This window comes from Mirounga leonina, unplaced genomic scaffold (assembly GCF_011800145.1).
Source record: "Mirounga leonina isolate KUSES-001 unplaced genomic scaffold, KU_Mleo_1.0 Mir_165, whole genome shotgun sequence".
Classification (NCBI taxonomy): Eukaryota; Metazoa; Chordata; class Mammalia; order Carnivora; family Phocidae; genus Mirounga; species Mirounga leonina.
The window spans coordinates 19,482,673-19,498,500 of NW_023270415.1; the positions used below are offsets into that span (position 1 = coordinate 19,482,673).

Genomic DNA, 15,828 nt, shown 5'->3' on the forward strand with positions numbered 1-15,828 from the left:
CAATTCAGTTTTGATTATGAAATTATTCTCAGGTTATAAGTGGGAGTATTTTTGCCAAAACTACTGAAGGATTATTTTAACTTCCCTAGATTTTCTGCTTTGCTATAGAACAACAGAAAGCAAAACAAACTGTACAAGAAAGATATAGGGCAATTTTAGTTAGTTTCTGTCTTGAATCTCAGCACTGCAGCTACACATTTGGGCTAACAAGCTATGTGAATTACCCTTTTAGGTCAAACTAAATCCAGACATTTCAAGAAATCAGAGAATGAGCTCATACATTTTCATTTCACTTAATTTGTTTGTTAGTTGCTCTACTGGCTCATTATTTTCATTTATTAATTCAGTAAATAGTTATTGAATGTCTACACTTTGTTAGAAATTGTGTACAACAGAATAGGTGTTTTGCTTTTTTCTTAATCAAGAATTGGATAAAGTTTTTTCCTACTTGAGCTATTTTACAGTTACTTATAAAACACTCTTTTCCATCTATTTGAATGAAGCACATGGTATATAATTACTTAAGGGAAATGTCTAACACATGTTATTGATTAAATTAATAAGTTGAACCATATGGAATTGCCATATTTGACCATTTTGACCAAGTAAAGCAACAAGTTCATATAGATCAACATAATAAAATTATGTTATATTTTCATTATGAAATTTCATTATAAAATTAAATATTTTGAATATTTAATCCTTTTTCTAATAAAATTTTCAAGAGTAGCTTTTACTAACAGTGAAACGAGGTAACACACAGCAATTACATTATGTGTTCACATGCCTTTGATGGTTATTAAAAACATATGTTCATTGTTCTTGGTAAACAACTTAAAAATTATGCCTTTTTATCGATAAAGCAAGAACTCATGGCAACATTTATGTCTGTGTTATGCACTAATATTGACAGTGCTGCTTCATTTCAGAAAATTCTGAGCCCTTGAAATATTCAATACACTTCTGAAAATATGAGTATTTTTGCTTTTGTTGTTCATATAGTACAAGTGATTTCTCAATGTACAGAATGTATGGCTTGGCATTTATATAGTTTATGGAGTTTGTAAATATCCAAAAATGCAAAAAGGTGAATCTCTGTGATCAGGTTCTCAGAGGCAAGTTTCTTTCCACTTGAAAAAACTGTGGCCCAGGAGTGGCCATTCACAGGTAAATATAGCTTCAATATGGGTCAATCAAAAATCCAGCCAACTGCAGAATAAGAATCCTGGTGAAAATCAATGTATGTTAAAACTGTAAACACATTCCTTATTTCAAAGAAATACAATAATTTATAAACTGGACATGTTTATAACTCATGAAGTTTAATAGGTAAATCCAAGAGATCCAGATTTGCTTATTGTTACAATCAGACATCAATACTCTTTTCCCATGTGCATTTCACCTTAATATTTGAGTAAGTTTATTAGGTCATTTAAAAAAATTAGTATTGGGGCGCCTGGGTGGCTCAGTCAGTTAAGCATCTGCCTTCAGCCCAGGTCATGATTTCGGGGTCCTGGGATCGAGTCCCGCATTGGGCTCCCTGCTCAGCAGGGAGTCTGCTTCTCTCTCTGCCACTGCCCCCTCCCCCTGCTCATGCTCTCTCTCTCTCCTCCCCCTCGCTGTCCCTCTCAAATAAATAAAATCTTTAAAAAAAATAAAAATAAAAAAATAAAAATAATTAGTATTAATAATGTATTTCATTGTCAACACAAACTGAAAAATTGGACTTTGATTTTCCCTTAGGTAGTATCATGCAACAAACACAAAGTGTGTTCCATCAAAAAATAACCAAGCCTTATTTTTTTCCCTCGGGTTTTATAAAACAATTTAATGACTGCAAAATAAAGTCACAATTAAGAAAAACTTAATTTTTTTTTACATTTTTCTGGTGTTTAATGTTTTCTCAAAAGCATATGTGCTAAAGTGTTTGTGCTCATTAGTAGAGCTCAAATTCACATTTTTTGCATGGTTTGAGTTTGGTGAAAGGATAAAATAACACCAGCTATATACGCTTAATGAATTGGTTTTCTTTACCTGTGACATTTTTCCAAAACTGTCTTTATGTCCTCCTGGCTTACAGACAGTGAGACACAACTCCGAAGAGACATGGTTTTCTGCCAAAGTCTTGTGGCCACTGTGTGTGCCTTCTCCGAGCAGCTCATGGCAGCCTTAAACCAGATGTTTGACAACAGCAAAGACAATGAGATGGACACAGGAGAAGCCAGCAGAAGGTGGCTGGACCAGATAGCGAATGCAGGTGTTCTTTTTCACTTCCAGTCACTCCTGTCGCCAAACCTGGTAAGGAATCACAATGCCTCCCACTGGAACATACGTTGTAACATGCTCCCAAATAAGAAGTGGTTATTCATTATGTGTCAGCAGTCAGCTACTTGAAAAGAATGCATTTGACCAGGGGCAAATATGATTTGGGTAAGTAGATAGAAGGTATTCCTTCTTTCCTGATTTTTATTTGCTCTCTGGCTGCTACAAGCTGAGAAAGCCTCCATCTGTTACTAATTCCTGTATCCCTAAGCACTGAGAAAGATCATCAGAGGGAAGAGGGTCTTTCTGCTGTGGTTCCTTATTTCCAGTCCAGAAGAAACAGCCTGCCATGAAACCCAAGCTCCCACTGAGGTTGATGTTGGGAGAATGCTTGATAGACAATATCTGACAACTTGCATGCCATACTGTCTGACAGTCTGTTTAAAATTTGTGTATGTTCAATGATTTTATTTCCTTTCTTTGTATGCATGTTTGTCCTGTTAAATCTAAGAATATTCCATATTTATGCATCCATTTCCCACAGTGCCTATGAGGAAAGTATCTCAAAGTATTTGACAAATAAAAGTGGTTTTTTAACATATCCTTTTTGTGGTTCTGATAGTTGTCATGATGTTTAAGGCAAATATGTTCACTCTTTATATATACACTTAAGGAGCTCATTAAATAGAATCGTGATTTTAAACATGAGATGCTGTGTCACCCATTAAATTACACACAGAATATGTGGCTACCAAGTAACAGTTGAGTTTTTAAACAGATGTATGTGACTTTATATATCAAAGCGCTTTTCTGCAATGATAATGAGGATAGGGAGGTAATTGCAGAATTGCACAGTCATAAAAGGTTCTGGAATGAAAGGTAAGGAAGTCTACCTCAGTGTACTTCAGAGAAAGAGGCTTTTGAAAAGACTCTACGCACTCCATGTTAGTGATCAGTTTCTTACTTGGTTGCCAGTAAAACTACGCAGATTTAACTAATGAAAATTTTGAAATAAGGCACTTTTGGAAATGCTTTAAAATTAAAAAAAATTAATCATTTCTTATCAAATAGAAATTACGTAAGATAGGAAGGCCACTTCCTAACACATGGTAGCATGAAGTGTCTGTTGAATGACTGAATGAATGAGGCTTCATTCCTATTCTACTCCTACTTTAAAACTGCCATCGTTTAATCTACTAGTAGTAGAATTTCTGGGTAATATGGAAATTCTATGTTTAACATTTTGAAGAAGTGCCATACTATTTTCCAGAATGGCTACACTGACTTCAGTGTCCATCAATAGACAAATGGGTATATGATGTACAATACACACACACACACACACACACAGAGGAATATTCCTCAGCCATAAAAAAGATGAGATCTTGCCATTTGTGACAACATGGATGGACCTAGAGGGTATAATGTTAGGTGAAATAAGTCAGACTGAGAAAGACAAATACCATATGATTTCACTTACATGTGGAATCTAAAGAACAAAACAAATGAGTAAACAAACAAAAGATAGAATCAGACCTATAAATACCACAACAAACTGACAGTTGCCAAAGGGAAGGATGGGCAAAATGGATAAAGGGGAGTGGGAGATGCAGGCTTCCAGTTGTGGAATGAATAAGTCATGGGAATAAAAGCACAGCATGAGGAAAAATAAAAAAAAGCACAGCATAGGGAATATAGTTAATGGTATTGTAACAGCATTGTATGGTGACAGATGGTAGCTACCTTTGTGATGAGCATAGTATAACATATAAACTTGTTGAATCACTAGGTTGTACACCTGAAACTAATGTAACATTGTGTGTCAACTATACTCAAATTAAAAAAATATATATATGAAATTTTTAAAAATGGCTGTACTATTTTATATTCCCACCAGCAATGTATGAGGGTTACAGTTTCTCCTTACCAACACTTATGATCATCTGTTGGCTTATAGCTATCCACCTCACAAGTGTCACAGTATCTCCCTGCAGGTTTGAGTTGCATTTCCCCAGTGGCTAATGATGTTGATCATGTTTTCATGGGCTTTTTGGCCATTTTACATCTTCTTTGGAGAAACACCTATTCAAGTCCTTTGTGTGCTTTTTAATTGAATTGCCTTTTTATTGTTTTAAGTTTTAAGAATTCCTTCTAGAGTCTGGATATAAGTCACTTATCAGATATATAAACTACAAATATTTTCTCCCATTCCTTGGGATTTCAAACAAAATTAAATTTAAAGTAAAAGTCCCAGCACTTGATTAAACTACTACTACTATGTCATATCCAAGAGAAATGAAAGCTTTCGCACAAAAACTTGTACACTGATATTCTTTGCAATATTATTCATAATAGCTTAAAAGTAGAAACAGCCCAAATGTCCATGAGTTGCTAATTGGATAAATGAGTTGTGGTACAGACATACCATAGAATATTATTCAGCAATAAAAGAAGAATGGAATGCAACATGGACGGACCTTGAAAACATTATGCTGAGTGAAGTAAGCCAGTTGCAAAAGACCACGTATTATCTGGGTCCATTATTATGTTATATGTGAAATAAGCAAATTTCAGAGACTGAAAGTAGACTAATGGTTGCCTGGGGCCCAGGACTGGGGAATAGGATGTGGGGCATGAATACTAGTGGTATGGAGTTCCTTTGTAGGGTGGTGCAAATATAGTAAAATTAGATTATGGTGTTAGTTGCACAACTCTGTGAGTATACTAAAAACGCCTATGCTATACACTTTAAATGGTGAATTTTATAGTATGTGAATTACATCTCAAGAAACTGTTTTTTTCTTAGTCTTTTGAAACCCTTAACTTCATTTAAAGATTTGATAAAAAATCCAAAGTTGCTTTAAAAAAAACCCAAAGAAACCCATATTTTGTCTGCCTCTGGTAACAAGTGCATAAAAAGTGTGGAAGGTTCTCTGGGAGCTGCAGGAGCCGGGATTGTGTGTGTTCCTGATCTGAGCACAATCCATAGTCACCTGGGTATCACTTTAGCCACATCTGCTGAAGCGTCACGGCTTGCACTATAGCAACCAGAGGCCCACCTGTTTGGGACATCTCTTCTTTGTATGTATTCTTCTTAATTGGGAAGATACTGATTCTTCAGTCCTGTCCTTCCTATTCCAGGTTCATGGCATATACTCTTGCTTACTTCAATGGACTTTAAAAAATAACAGTTCACTAAACATTTTTCCAGCACTTACTGTGTACCATATACTGCATTAAGTACCAAACCAGGGTGCAAAGGTGATGATTGTCTTAATTTTTTGGTTTCCATGCTATAGATCTTTGGGATCTGGGGTTGCCTTGGTGATTCTTTTTCACACAACAGACATTCTTTACTATCTCCTTCACCCTCTGTTCATGTGGCCTGAAAAATATGGCTATAAGCTTATGGCAACTTTTAAAAATGTATATAAAGTGGGGCGCCTGGGTGGCTCAGTCAGTTAAGCATCCAACTTTTGATCTCAGCTCAGGTCTTGATGTCAGGGTTATAAGTCCAAGCCCTGGGTTGGACTCCACACTGGGGTTGGAGCCCACTTTAAAAAAATGTATATTAAAGCATGTTAAAATCACTATTTAAAAGGATCATTGATATTCTTAAGGAAACAAATGTTACATTTAAAAGATAAGCTGTGTATGATAAGGCTAATAATTCTTTCTTCATGCACAAAACTGCTAATAGGAAGGCCAGAAGGTAGTACTAGAAAGATAATATTGCTGAGACATGCACTGAACTTGTTACCACGTCTGGGCCTTACTTGCCTCAGCTGTAAAATAATATGCTGTTAGAATGAAAGGAGTGATTAAAACAAATCAGATTGCATAGTCACAGGATTTTAGATTAAGGCCCTATAAAGGCAAGTAAGATAAAAATGATTCTTGTCCCCAAGATCTTTGGAAGAAAAATCATTGCATACATGCAAATTGCTTTTATTATTATAAACAGGATGGCAACTATGTACTGTAGCTTTTCAATAAAATGATATTCTTGCCTTTTAGCTGTTACATTTTTAAGATTATAGAAGTTTAGAGGCAGATAGATGCTTATTGTATACACATTTTTTTGTAAATGTTAAAAATCATTATGAGGAATTCTTAATCTCAGGAAACAAACTGAGGGTTGCTGGAGTGGGGGGGGTGGGAGGGATGGGGTGGCTGGGTGATAGACATTGGGGAGGGTATGTGCTAGGGTGAGCGCTGTGAATTATGTAAGACTGATGAATCACAGGCCTGTACCCCTGAAACAAATAATACATTATATGTTAAAAAAAAAAAAGATAGTAGGAAGGGAGAAATGAAGGTGGGGAAATCAGAGAGGGAGACGAACCATGAGAGACGATGGACTCTGAGAAACAAACTGAGGGTTCTAGAGGGGAGGTGGGGTGGGGGGATGGGTTGGCCTGGTGATGGGTATTAAGGAGAGCACTTACTGCATGGAGCACTGGGTGTTATACACAAACAGTGAATCATGGAACACTACATCAAAAAGTAATGATGTAATGTATGGTGATTAACATAGCATAATAAAATTTAAAAAAATCAATATGGTTTGAATCTAGCTACAAAATAGACTGAAAAGTTGTGTAGAACCATTTAGATAATCTAGAAAAAGAAAAATCTAAAACTATAAAAGAGACTTGTAACTTTGAGGGATTTGTTAATTTCATTTTAGGCAGTAAATTCTTAGATAAGTGTTGGTAATTTGGTTTGCATGTAAATAAAACACAAGTGAAGCTGCTTAAGGTCTGGCGATGTGATGTTATGTTATAGTCTATCCTATACAGTTCTATCATATCATGTATTGTTTCCTTTCCTTTTAGACAGATGAACAAGCCATGCTAGAAGATACACTCGTTGCACTATTTGATTTGGAAAAAGTTTCTTTTTACTTTAAACCATCAGAAGAGGAACCACTGGTTGCAAGTAAGTAGTTAAATGGTTCATAGTTGTTTCATAGAATTTTTTTGGCATCAAACAACGTATGGCATAACTTTGATGTTAATATATTTGATATATAGGGCGCCTGGGTGGCTCAGTCGTTAAGCGTCTGCCTTCGGCTCAGGTCATGATCCCAGGGTCCTGGGATCGAGTCCCACATCGGGCTCCCTGCTCGGCAGGAAGCCTGCTTCTCGCTCTCCCACTCCCCCTGCTTGTGTTCCTGCTCTCGCTATCTCTCTCTCTGTCAAATAAATAAATAAAATCTTTAAAAAATATATATATATATATATATATTTGATATATAGTTCAAATTGTTTTATATAAAATATTATATTTAGGGGAAAATAATAATAACCAACTGTGGAGGTGATAGAAAATATATATAATTTAAATCTATAGATAATTCTAAGCTTTTATTTTCATCTATTAGTTTGGCCTCCAAAACTTTTCTTGAGTGTGTGCATCAAAATTTTGTTCTAGTCAAGATTTTTTTTTTTTCCCTGTTACTGTGATAAAATATAGAAATGATAAAGTTTAGCATTTAACCAGTTTTCAATGTACAATTCAGTGGCATTAAGTACCTTCACAATGTTGTACAACCATTTCCACCACCCATCTTCAAAACTTTTTCATCCTACTTAACAGAAACTGCATACTCATTACACAATAACTCCCCATTCTTCCTCCTCCAGTCCATAGTAACCTCTATTCTACCTTCTGTCTCTATGCAGGTGCCTAGAGTACTTTGCATAAGTGGGACCATAGAATATTTGTCCTTTCTGCTGCTTTTTTCATGTCAATTTTTTTTAATAAAATGACTGCCCTAATATTTCTGGCTATAGTGGATAAACTCAATGGCCTTCAAGATTTTATGCAAATATATAAATATTATATAGCAAAACTGACTGAATTGAGTTTTCCTTTCTTATTTCAGTTGATCCTGTAGGGAATGTATTAGCAGGCAATGAATACAAGTATTTAGGGCCAAGAAGAAAGAGAGGAAACCTAAGTTATGTTCACATTGTGTAAAATTTAGATGTAAACCAATCAAGAAAGACATAATTATTTGATTTGGCAATAATGGATAAAATTTATAATTCAGAAGGTGTAAACATATATTCTCCATTTTCCCTAGCTTAACAATGGAAATTGACAATCATTACATCTGAGTGTCAAATTTTAATGTGTATAAATATAATTATATTAAGTGTCTTGATTCATTTATTCATCCTGTTCTGTTTCCAAGATGGCAAAATCTTTCCTGTCTTGTTTGCTGTCATATCTCCAGCACCCAAGAGAGTGTCTGTAATGAAAAAGGCGGTATATTTTTTTCAAGGAAATGAATGAATAAATATCAATTAAGTGTATACAGTCAGTAGGAAAAATGGTTTTATGGCTACAAAAATAGGAGGAAAAAACAGTGTTAAGAATAAAGGAGAGAATTTCAACAGCACATAGTTGTAACTAATGTTGCAAAGAAGTTACTTTTTGAATGGAATTGAAGGATTGAAAAGTAACCCTTCAATTTTGCCTTTTGCCATCGTTAAGCCTAACAAATTTTAGAAGCATACATTCAGAGAAATAGAAATATCTAGGCTTTAATCTCTATATCTTTGCTGCGAGTTATCATTTATCTACCATTTCAACATTATCATGAATAGGTTTAAAATGTATCTATCAACCCAAGAAATCTTTAGCAGTTTGTTATTTTTCTGTTTCTTGTTTTTTTTTGGAAGTGTGAGGGTCCTATGTATTACATAAGGTAGAAGATGTGAGCTTCTTCAGGGCTGGGAAAGGTTCTTATTTATTTTCATATTCCTAATGTATAGAATGATAAGTAGGAACCCAATAAATACTCATTTAAATCATTAAATAATCATTTAATGTGATTTAAGAATGATAAGCATACATTCATTCATCAAAATTTCTTAAATGCCTACTTATGGCCAAGCACTATTCTAGGTGTTGGATACAGGAGAGTACTAAGCAAACATATCCCTCTTGGAGCTGATATTCAAGTGAGGAGAGATTAATAATAAGCAACATAAATAACTTAATTTGATCATAAACTAGAAGACAATAATATGAATGTGTGAGAGGAAATAGAAGAGAACAAAGGATACAATGCAGGGGCAGGTGAGAGGTTGCAAATATTTAACAAGCTAGGAAAGCCTTACCAAAAAGGAGAGCAAAGACCTAAAGAGGTGGAGAGGTATTTGGAAGAGGGGTGTTCCAGACTCTGAGGTGGGAACAGGTATAGCATGCTCTCAGGATAGCAAGGAGGCCTGTGTGACTGGGGCAGCATTGGTGAGGTGAAAGAGCAGGGGATGAGAACAGAGAGGCAGCCAGACCATTGAAAGAACTTTGCCTTTCTAATTAAGCCATGGAGCAGAGGAACGACATGATCTGGCTTACATATTGAAGGCTACCTCTGACTGCTGTGTTGAATAGAGCATTGTTGGGCTCAAGGACAGAAGCAGAAAGACCAGTTAGGAAGCTACTTCAGTGGCCCAGGTTGAAAGATGACGGCGACTTGACCTTGAGGGTAGCTGTGGGAATGGTAAAAGTTGATTCTGTATGTATTAAATTATGAAGGTAGAGAGAACAGAATATTATTAAAGTTTCATCTTCACTGACAAATGAGAGAGAATGAGAACATGAATTACAGCGTTAAGGATTTAGGTTATATTCAAGGGAGAACTTGGTAAAGGGGATTAATTGATAAGGATATTATTATTTGAGTAAGTTGTATGGTCTTCTGTGGGCATGTATAAAATAGAACATATTTTCATTTACTTTAATAATGTAGGCATGATTTTGCCAAAGGCAGAGAAATTCTGTTTTCACAATATAACCTGTTTTTCCTTTTAAATTTTGCTTGAGGAGCTGTAAGCTCACAGGAGTACTGTTTTCCATTGTTCAAATATGACATTACTGGTGAGTGGTCTGTTGAACAAGCAAGCAAGGGGTCCGTGTTATAAGCTCAATAAAATACTTATTGCATAGCTACCATGAGAGATTTAATTTCAGCACATTGAAAAATATAAGAAATATTAAAGGTTAAATAATTAAGACCATGTAAATAATATTAATATGTAAATGCGCATATATCTGTGACGATCATAAAAATTCGTATATATTTTTAAGTATTTCCCCAAAGGTTAACCTCAACTTCTGTGAAAACAGATCCCTAGTGAAAGGTCACTTGCAATGCTACACTATCAGATATTCCAAGCAAGTTACTAACAGTGATGACAGGAGTATAGTTATCCTTTTAAGTTGATTCAGGAAAGAAGAGAATTTTTCAATACCCAAGTCTCATCACATCCTGTTGAAGTGGTGAAAGGAAACTAGAGCTTTATTATTAATTGCATGTGATTTGATCTTTCTGTAAGCTTAGAGGAAGAGGCGTCAGATTGACAAATTCACTTGCATCACTGTAGTGAAGACTCCTTTGGCTGCATGTCTTTGAGGGAAGGACCCAGTATGAGTACAGAGGGGAGGAAGCATGAAGATAGAAAGAGAACACTGGTTTTGAAGATAAGAAACTTGAGTTCCAACCCTGCACCCCTCTTATCCACAAACATTAGGGTACTAGCTTTCCCTGACTCATGGGGCTTAAAAAGATAATGTATTTGAAAGTCTCTAGCATTATGTGAGGCTCATGGTGGTATTCAGTAAATACTTGAATCCATCCTCCTCACTTTATTACTCTGTATTATTTTTAAAAAGCTGTATTTAACATTTCTCATCATCATATTTTTTGCATTAAAGAATAATGAGATTTGGAAGAAATATGGCATGCCAGGCAAGTAGAACTCAAATATCTGGATTGAAGACATTTTATTTTCTTTGAAGAAATAATTATTACGTATATACACCATACCAAATGCTGAACTAAGTTCTGGAGATATAGTAGTGACTAAATAAAGACCCTGTTGTTGCAACTTAGAAACTAGTGGGAGACACAAAGTGGCAAGGTACCCCCCTACAGTATAGGGAAAGTACCAGATCCTTTCTATGCCATATTATGTAATTAGTGAAGGAGCAGTAAGTGAGCTAAATGATTAGGTTGTATAAAACTAAATATATTTTATGGAAAATCTTCATGTTTTTGGAGAATAATATAATGATTGCTGATCTTCCCACCCTTTTATGGTGATGCAGGTAATTTTACTATAATGATTAGGGGAATGAATATTTTTGAGCTTCCACTCTTTCCAAATGGGCCAGGCACTGCGCCTGGAACTGTGGATGCCATGGTGAATAGGACAGACATATCCCTATCTTCATGTAGCTCACAACCTACTTGGGAGAAAACAAATAAGGAATCAATGACAAAGATGATTAGCCTCATGATAAATCCTCTGCAGGAAATAAGTAATGCATAATGAATGAGGATAAGGTGGCCTTTTAAGTGGTCAACAGGGAAGGGCTCTCAGCAGAAGTAGCTTTTAAGCTGAAATCCAAAAGACCAGCAAGACCCAACCCTGCAGAGGGTCAAGGAAGAGCAATTTAGGCAAAGGGAACTAACAACTTCCTAGAGACTTATTTTCAAACTCATGGGCCCATTCAATGACGGAGAGCCCTGCTTACAGGGATGGGATGCCGCTGTTGAAACTCCTTTCTAGAATGAATCTCTCTGTAGGGTGGAACCAGAGACCTTTTCCTTGTGCAATAATGTTTTTGAAGCCTTAAATCATTACATAGTCCTAATCATCAAGTTTTTCATAGCAGATGAATTTCCATAAATAAAAGGCAGCAATTTTCAGCTCTACATTATTATGCACTTTTATAGGTATACCAATTACTTTGAAAGTCTTCATTCTTTCACTCTTAGTTTTAACTTCATTTGAAATTTAATATGCTTGATAATGTTCGGTCATTTTCAGTTTCTTAGGTCCTGGTAGAGCATTTTTATTTGTTCTTTGTTAGTCCTATAATACAGAACTCCAACTGTTGCATTATTATTTTCCTTTCAAAAACATTATCCATTTGATAACAGAGATTGGCCACCTTGGTGCCAAAAGATAAAGGAACGGAATTTTAAAAATTGAAATATAAATGAAAGATATTGCATGAAAAAGGGAACTCAAATATACAAATACTTAGTATATACACATAGGGATTTTCTTTAGTGTCCAGGCATCCTTTTTCTTTATTATAGAGCCAGGGAAAAAAGGATTTTCCCAGTCATTAAAATCCAGTTAATTTCCAACTCTTCAATTGAGAAATGTATTCTCTTTCCTAAGCCAAAATCCTTTATATCTCCCTTAAAAATATAGAAACAAAAATAAAATAAGCATTATTATATGACATAAAAGAGACTTGTAGATGTTAATACAATACCTCTGCTATTGATATGCATAATTAGATATATTTAATAAGAAACCTGGAATCTCTGTTCCATTAATGGTATTTAACCTTGAACTCTGCTTTTACAAATAATTTTATTTAAGAAACAGGTTAGAACTAACAAATATTGAGTCAAGAACATGTATTAAATGTCTACTATATTTTTGCCTTAATTTTTAATGGATTAATATGACTATTCTAGCTTTTTTAATGAACTGGAAATTATTTGTCATGGATAAGTGACATAAAATGAAAAGGATTTATGATAGCACTGTGAAATACTCCTACAACATTGTAGCTTTTCAGGTTGGTTGTTTTGGGGGGTTTGGGTTTTTTTAAATTTTTTGTTTTTGAGTAATTGCTTTCAGGATCTTTGTGAAAACAAAGAATTTGGACAGATAATTTCTAATGACTGTAGGGGATCAACAGAGGTAATACACTTTTGATCTCATGTTCAGAGAATGGAACTTGCAAAACCCATGCTAATTTTGATAATGGTTGCTATGTACCCAATTTCTTGTACACTACTTAGGAATTGTACCCCAAGGACTCATTTTGACTAAAATATGAATGAGGCAGATGCCCTGGGAGATTCTGATTCCAAACCATGTGTAACTAAACTTCTCATTTAGTTAAGTGAGACATATGGCATGTCAAAGTATAACAAAGTTTCCTATTGTAGAATTTTATATACGGTACGGTAATAAATCTGTTGCTTTAGCTAATAAGATTCTGATTTAATACTCTTTCACTGAATAGCAAGTTTGCCTAACCTGAACTTGACATACATGGGTACTTTTAATATATTAGTTTCTAGTGATTTTCAAGATTTTTTAAAAAGTTAACAAATATACTTTATAACATATCCTGATTTTTGGAAATAATGTAACATTAAATGTCATTTTAGATGTTCCTCTTACTTATCAAGCGGAGGGGAGCCGGCAGGCTCTGAAAGTTTACTTCTACGTTGATAGTTATCATTTTGAACAACTGCCTCAACGTTTGAAAAATGGAGGAGGGTTTAAAATTCACCCCGTACTTTTTGTGCAAGGTAAACCGCTTTCCTTTTTATATGTGTACTTAAATTATTTTATCTCTATTGATTTTTTTTTTTAAGATTTTATTTATTTATTTGACAGAGAGAGACACAGCGAGAGAGGGAACACAAGCAGGGGGAGTGGGAGAGGGAGAAGCAGGCTTCCCGCCGAGCAGGGAGCCCGATGTGGGGCTCGATCCCAGGACCCTGAGATCATGACCCGAGCCGAAGGCAGACGCTTAACGACTGAGCCACCCGGGCGCCCCTCTATTGATTTTTTAAAATACATGTAATTGTTACCATCGTGGGGATTTTTTTCCATTAATTCAAAAATTCCTTCATAGTACCTAGGTAATATATTTACTTCTGGGAATGTTTATTAAGGAAACAATAAGATAAGGTTTAAGGGGCGCCTGGATGGCTCAGATGGTTAAGCATCTGCCTTCCGCTCAGGTCATGATCCCAGGGTCCTGGAATCGAGCCCCACATCAGGCTCCTTGCTCAGCGGGAAGCCTGCTTCTCCCTCTCCCTCTACTGCTCCCCCTGCTTGTGTTCGCTCTCTATCTCTCTCTGTCAAATAAATAAATAAAATCTTTAAAAAAAAGATAAGGTTTAAATGTTTATTAAGTAGGACTTTAAGTATTTACAATGGGGAAACAAGACCTGAGTGGTTGAAATAGTAAAGATAAATTAATTTGGCTTAAATAAATTATGGGAGAGTCATTAAAATTATATGGCTAAAGATATTTTATGAGATAGAAAAAATTTGGCAATATACACATGCAGGTTACAAAAAGAATTTATATTATAGATAATGTAATCCATTATCTTAAACATACTTAATGTACATAGAGTGTTTTCAGTATCATTGGGTGACTAAATTGATGATGATTTTTTTATTCTTTGAGTTTTTCTGCATTATGTGATTTTGGTTAGTAAAAATAGATTCCTTTTGTAAATAAAAAAAATTTTGTTTTGACAAATGAACAATGAGTTTTAATGCAATAGAAGAAATTGAGTTTAACATAAGTAGGAAGATTCTTGTGAACTGGTTTCCAAGGGAAGGTCCTGGATTTTTTTTATTTCTGGGGTCACAAATGCAGCCTCAAACTGATCAGAAGTCCAGATTATTCTAGTGTAGTTTCTTCTGGTCTGTGATATCTTTTTTTAACTCATGCTGTGGCCACAAGATTATATCAATTTCTCTGAGCAATTCCACAGAGCATTTCATACCTTCTTCTGTGGAGTTTTCAAGAACTGCAATGGTTTTGCTGTGGAATTTTTATATTCTAATAAAAAATGAGATGAGTAGAGGAATAAAATCAATCTCTGTAACTGAAGGACAGGCATATGAAATCAAAATCCACTGCCAAGTGAAAATTCTTGTACCATATGCATATTATTGTAATTCTAAGATAGATTTCCCTTCCTTGAATTGCCAAGGTTTGAAAACAATGACTACCTCAAACAGATACTTGGTAAGAATACATTTCAGCAGAGGAAAATGTCAGGTGCAGAGAAGATCTTAGGAGTTATTAGAAGTTATTTTCATTTTTCTTTGGAAAAGAAAGGTAATACAAGATTCTGTAAAGGAATGAAAAAAAAAAAAGAGGAAACAGCAAAAATAGACCTTTGGAGCTATGTTAGGAGAACAGTTAGCCTAAAATATGTTAAAAGCCATTACACAGATAGATAGTTTTAGAAGACAGAGAAGGGTGCTGATCTGGAATGTTAACTTTTATAGGGTTTAACCAGAATTTACAGTTATTAAAGATTCTTCACTTCCTCTCCTTTATTCCCCTTTTTAAAAATTCTGTCTTTGAAATCATGACTGAGATGACAGATGGCATTTTGCATCTTTTCAAAAAAATTATTACATTTGTGACAAATCAGCCATAAATAGCTGAATATTCATACTTAGCAGCAAATGTTCATAGGAAAAGGGAGAGTATTTTCCAAGTAACCTTATTTTATAATTGTGGCGAAAGCTAATTTTTAAAAAAACCCTAACTATATATTATTTTAGTGAATACAATATCGCTTTACAAAATGTAAAGAAAAACTGTCGCTAACATTAGTTTTTAATATTCACACAGCAATAAAATGTGAGAAAGCCAGAGTGGAAAGACTTCTGCAGTTGAGGTCACAGAGAGGGAAAGAAGACTGGGAAACAGCTTGTCTCATTAGCATGGTGGCAGTGCTTCCTTAGAGGGTTGCGG

The 15,828-nt window shown here is 35.0% G+C and overlaps 1 protein-coding gene across 8 annotated transcripts in view; it reads left to right on the forward strand.

Annotated features, from left to right (window-relative positions):
* PREX2 (phosphatidylinositol-3,4,5-trisphosphate dependent Rac exchange factor 2) overlaps positions 1 to 15,828 on the forward strand; it is a 285,788-nt gene that overhangs the window by 195,168 nt on the left and 74,792 nt on the right. For 7 of the 8 annotated variants that reach the window (XR_004680417.1, XM_035011286.1, XM_035011290.1 and 4 more), the window contains 3 exons: positions 2,081 to 2,298; positions 7,101 to 7,203; positions 13,481 to 13,624. Coding sequence is in view for 7 of the 8 variants with exons in the window: in XM_035011286.1 (XP_034867177.1) it covers positions 2,081 to 2,298; positions 7,101 to 7,203; positions 13,481 to 13,624 (465 nt within the window). In the remaining variant the exon portion in view is untranslated. The remainder of the gene's footprint in view (positions 1 to 2,080; positions 2,299 to 7,100; positions 7,204 to 13,480; positions 13,625 to 15,828) is intronic. The other variant, XM_035011287.1, reaches the window with a different exon arrangement.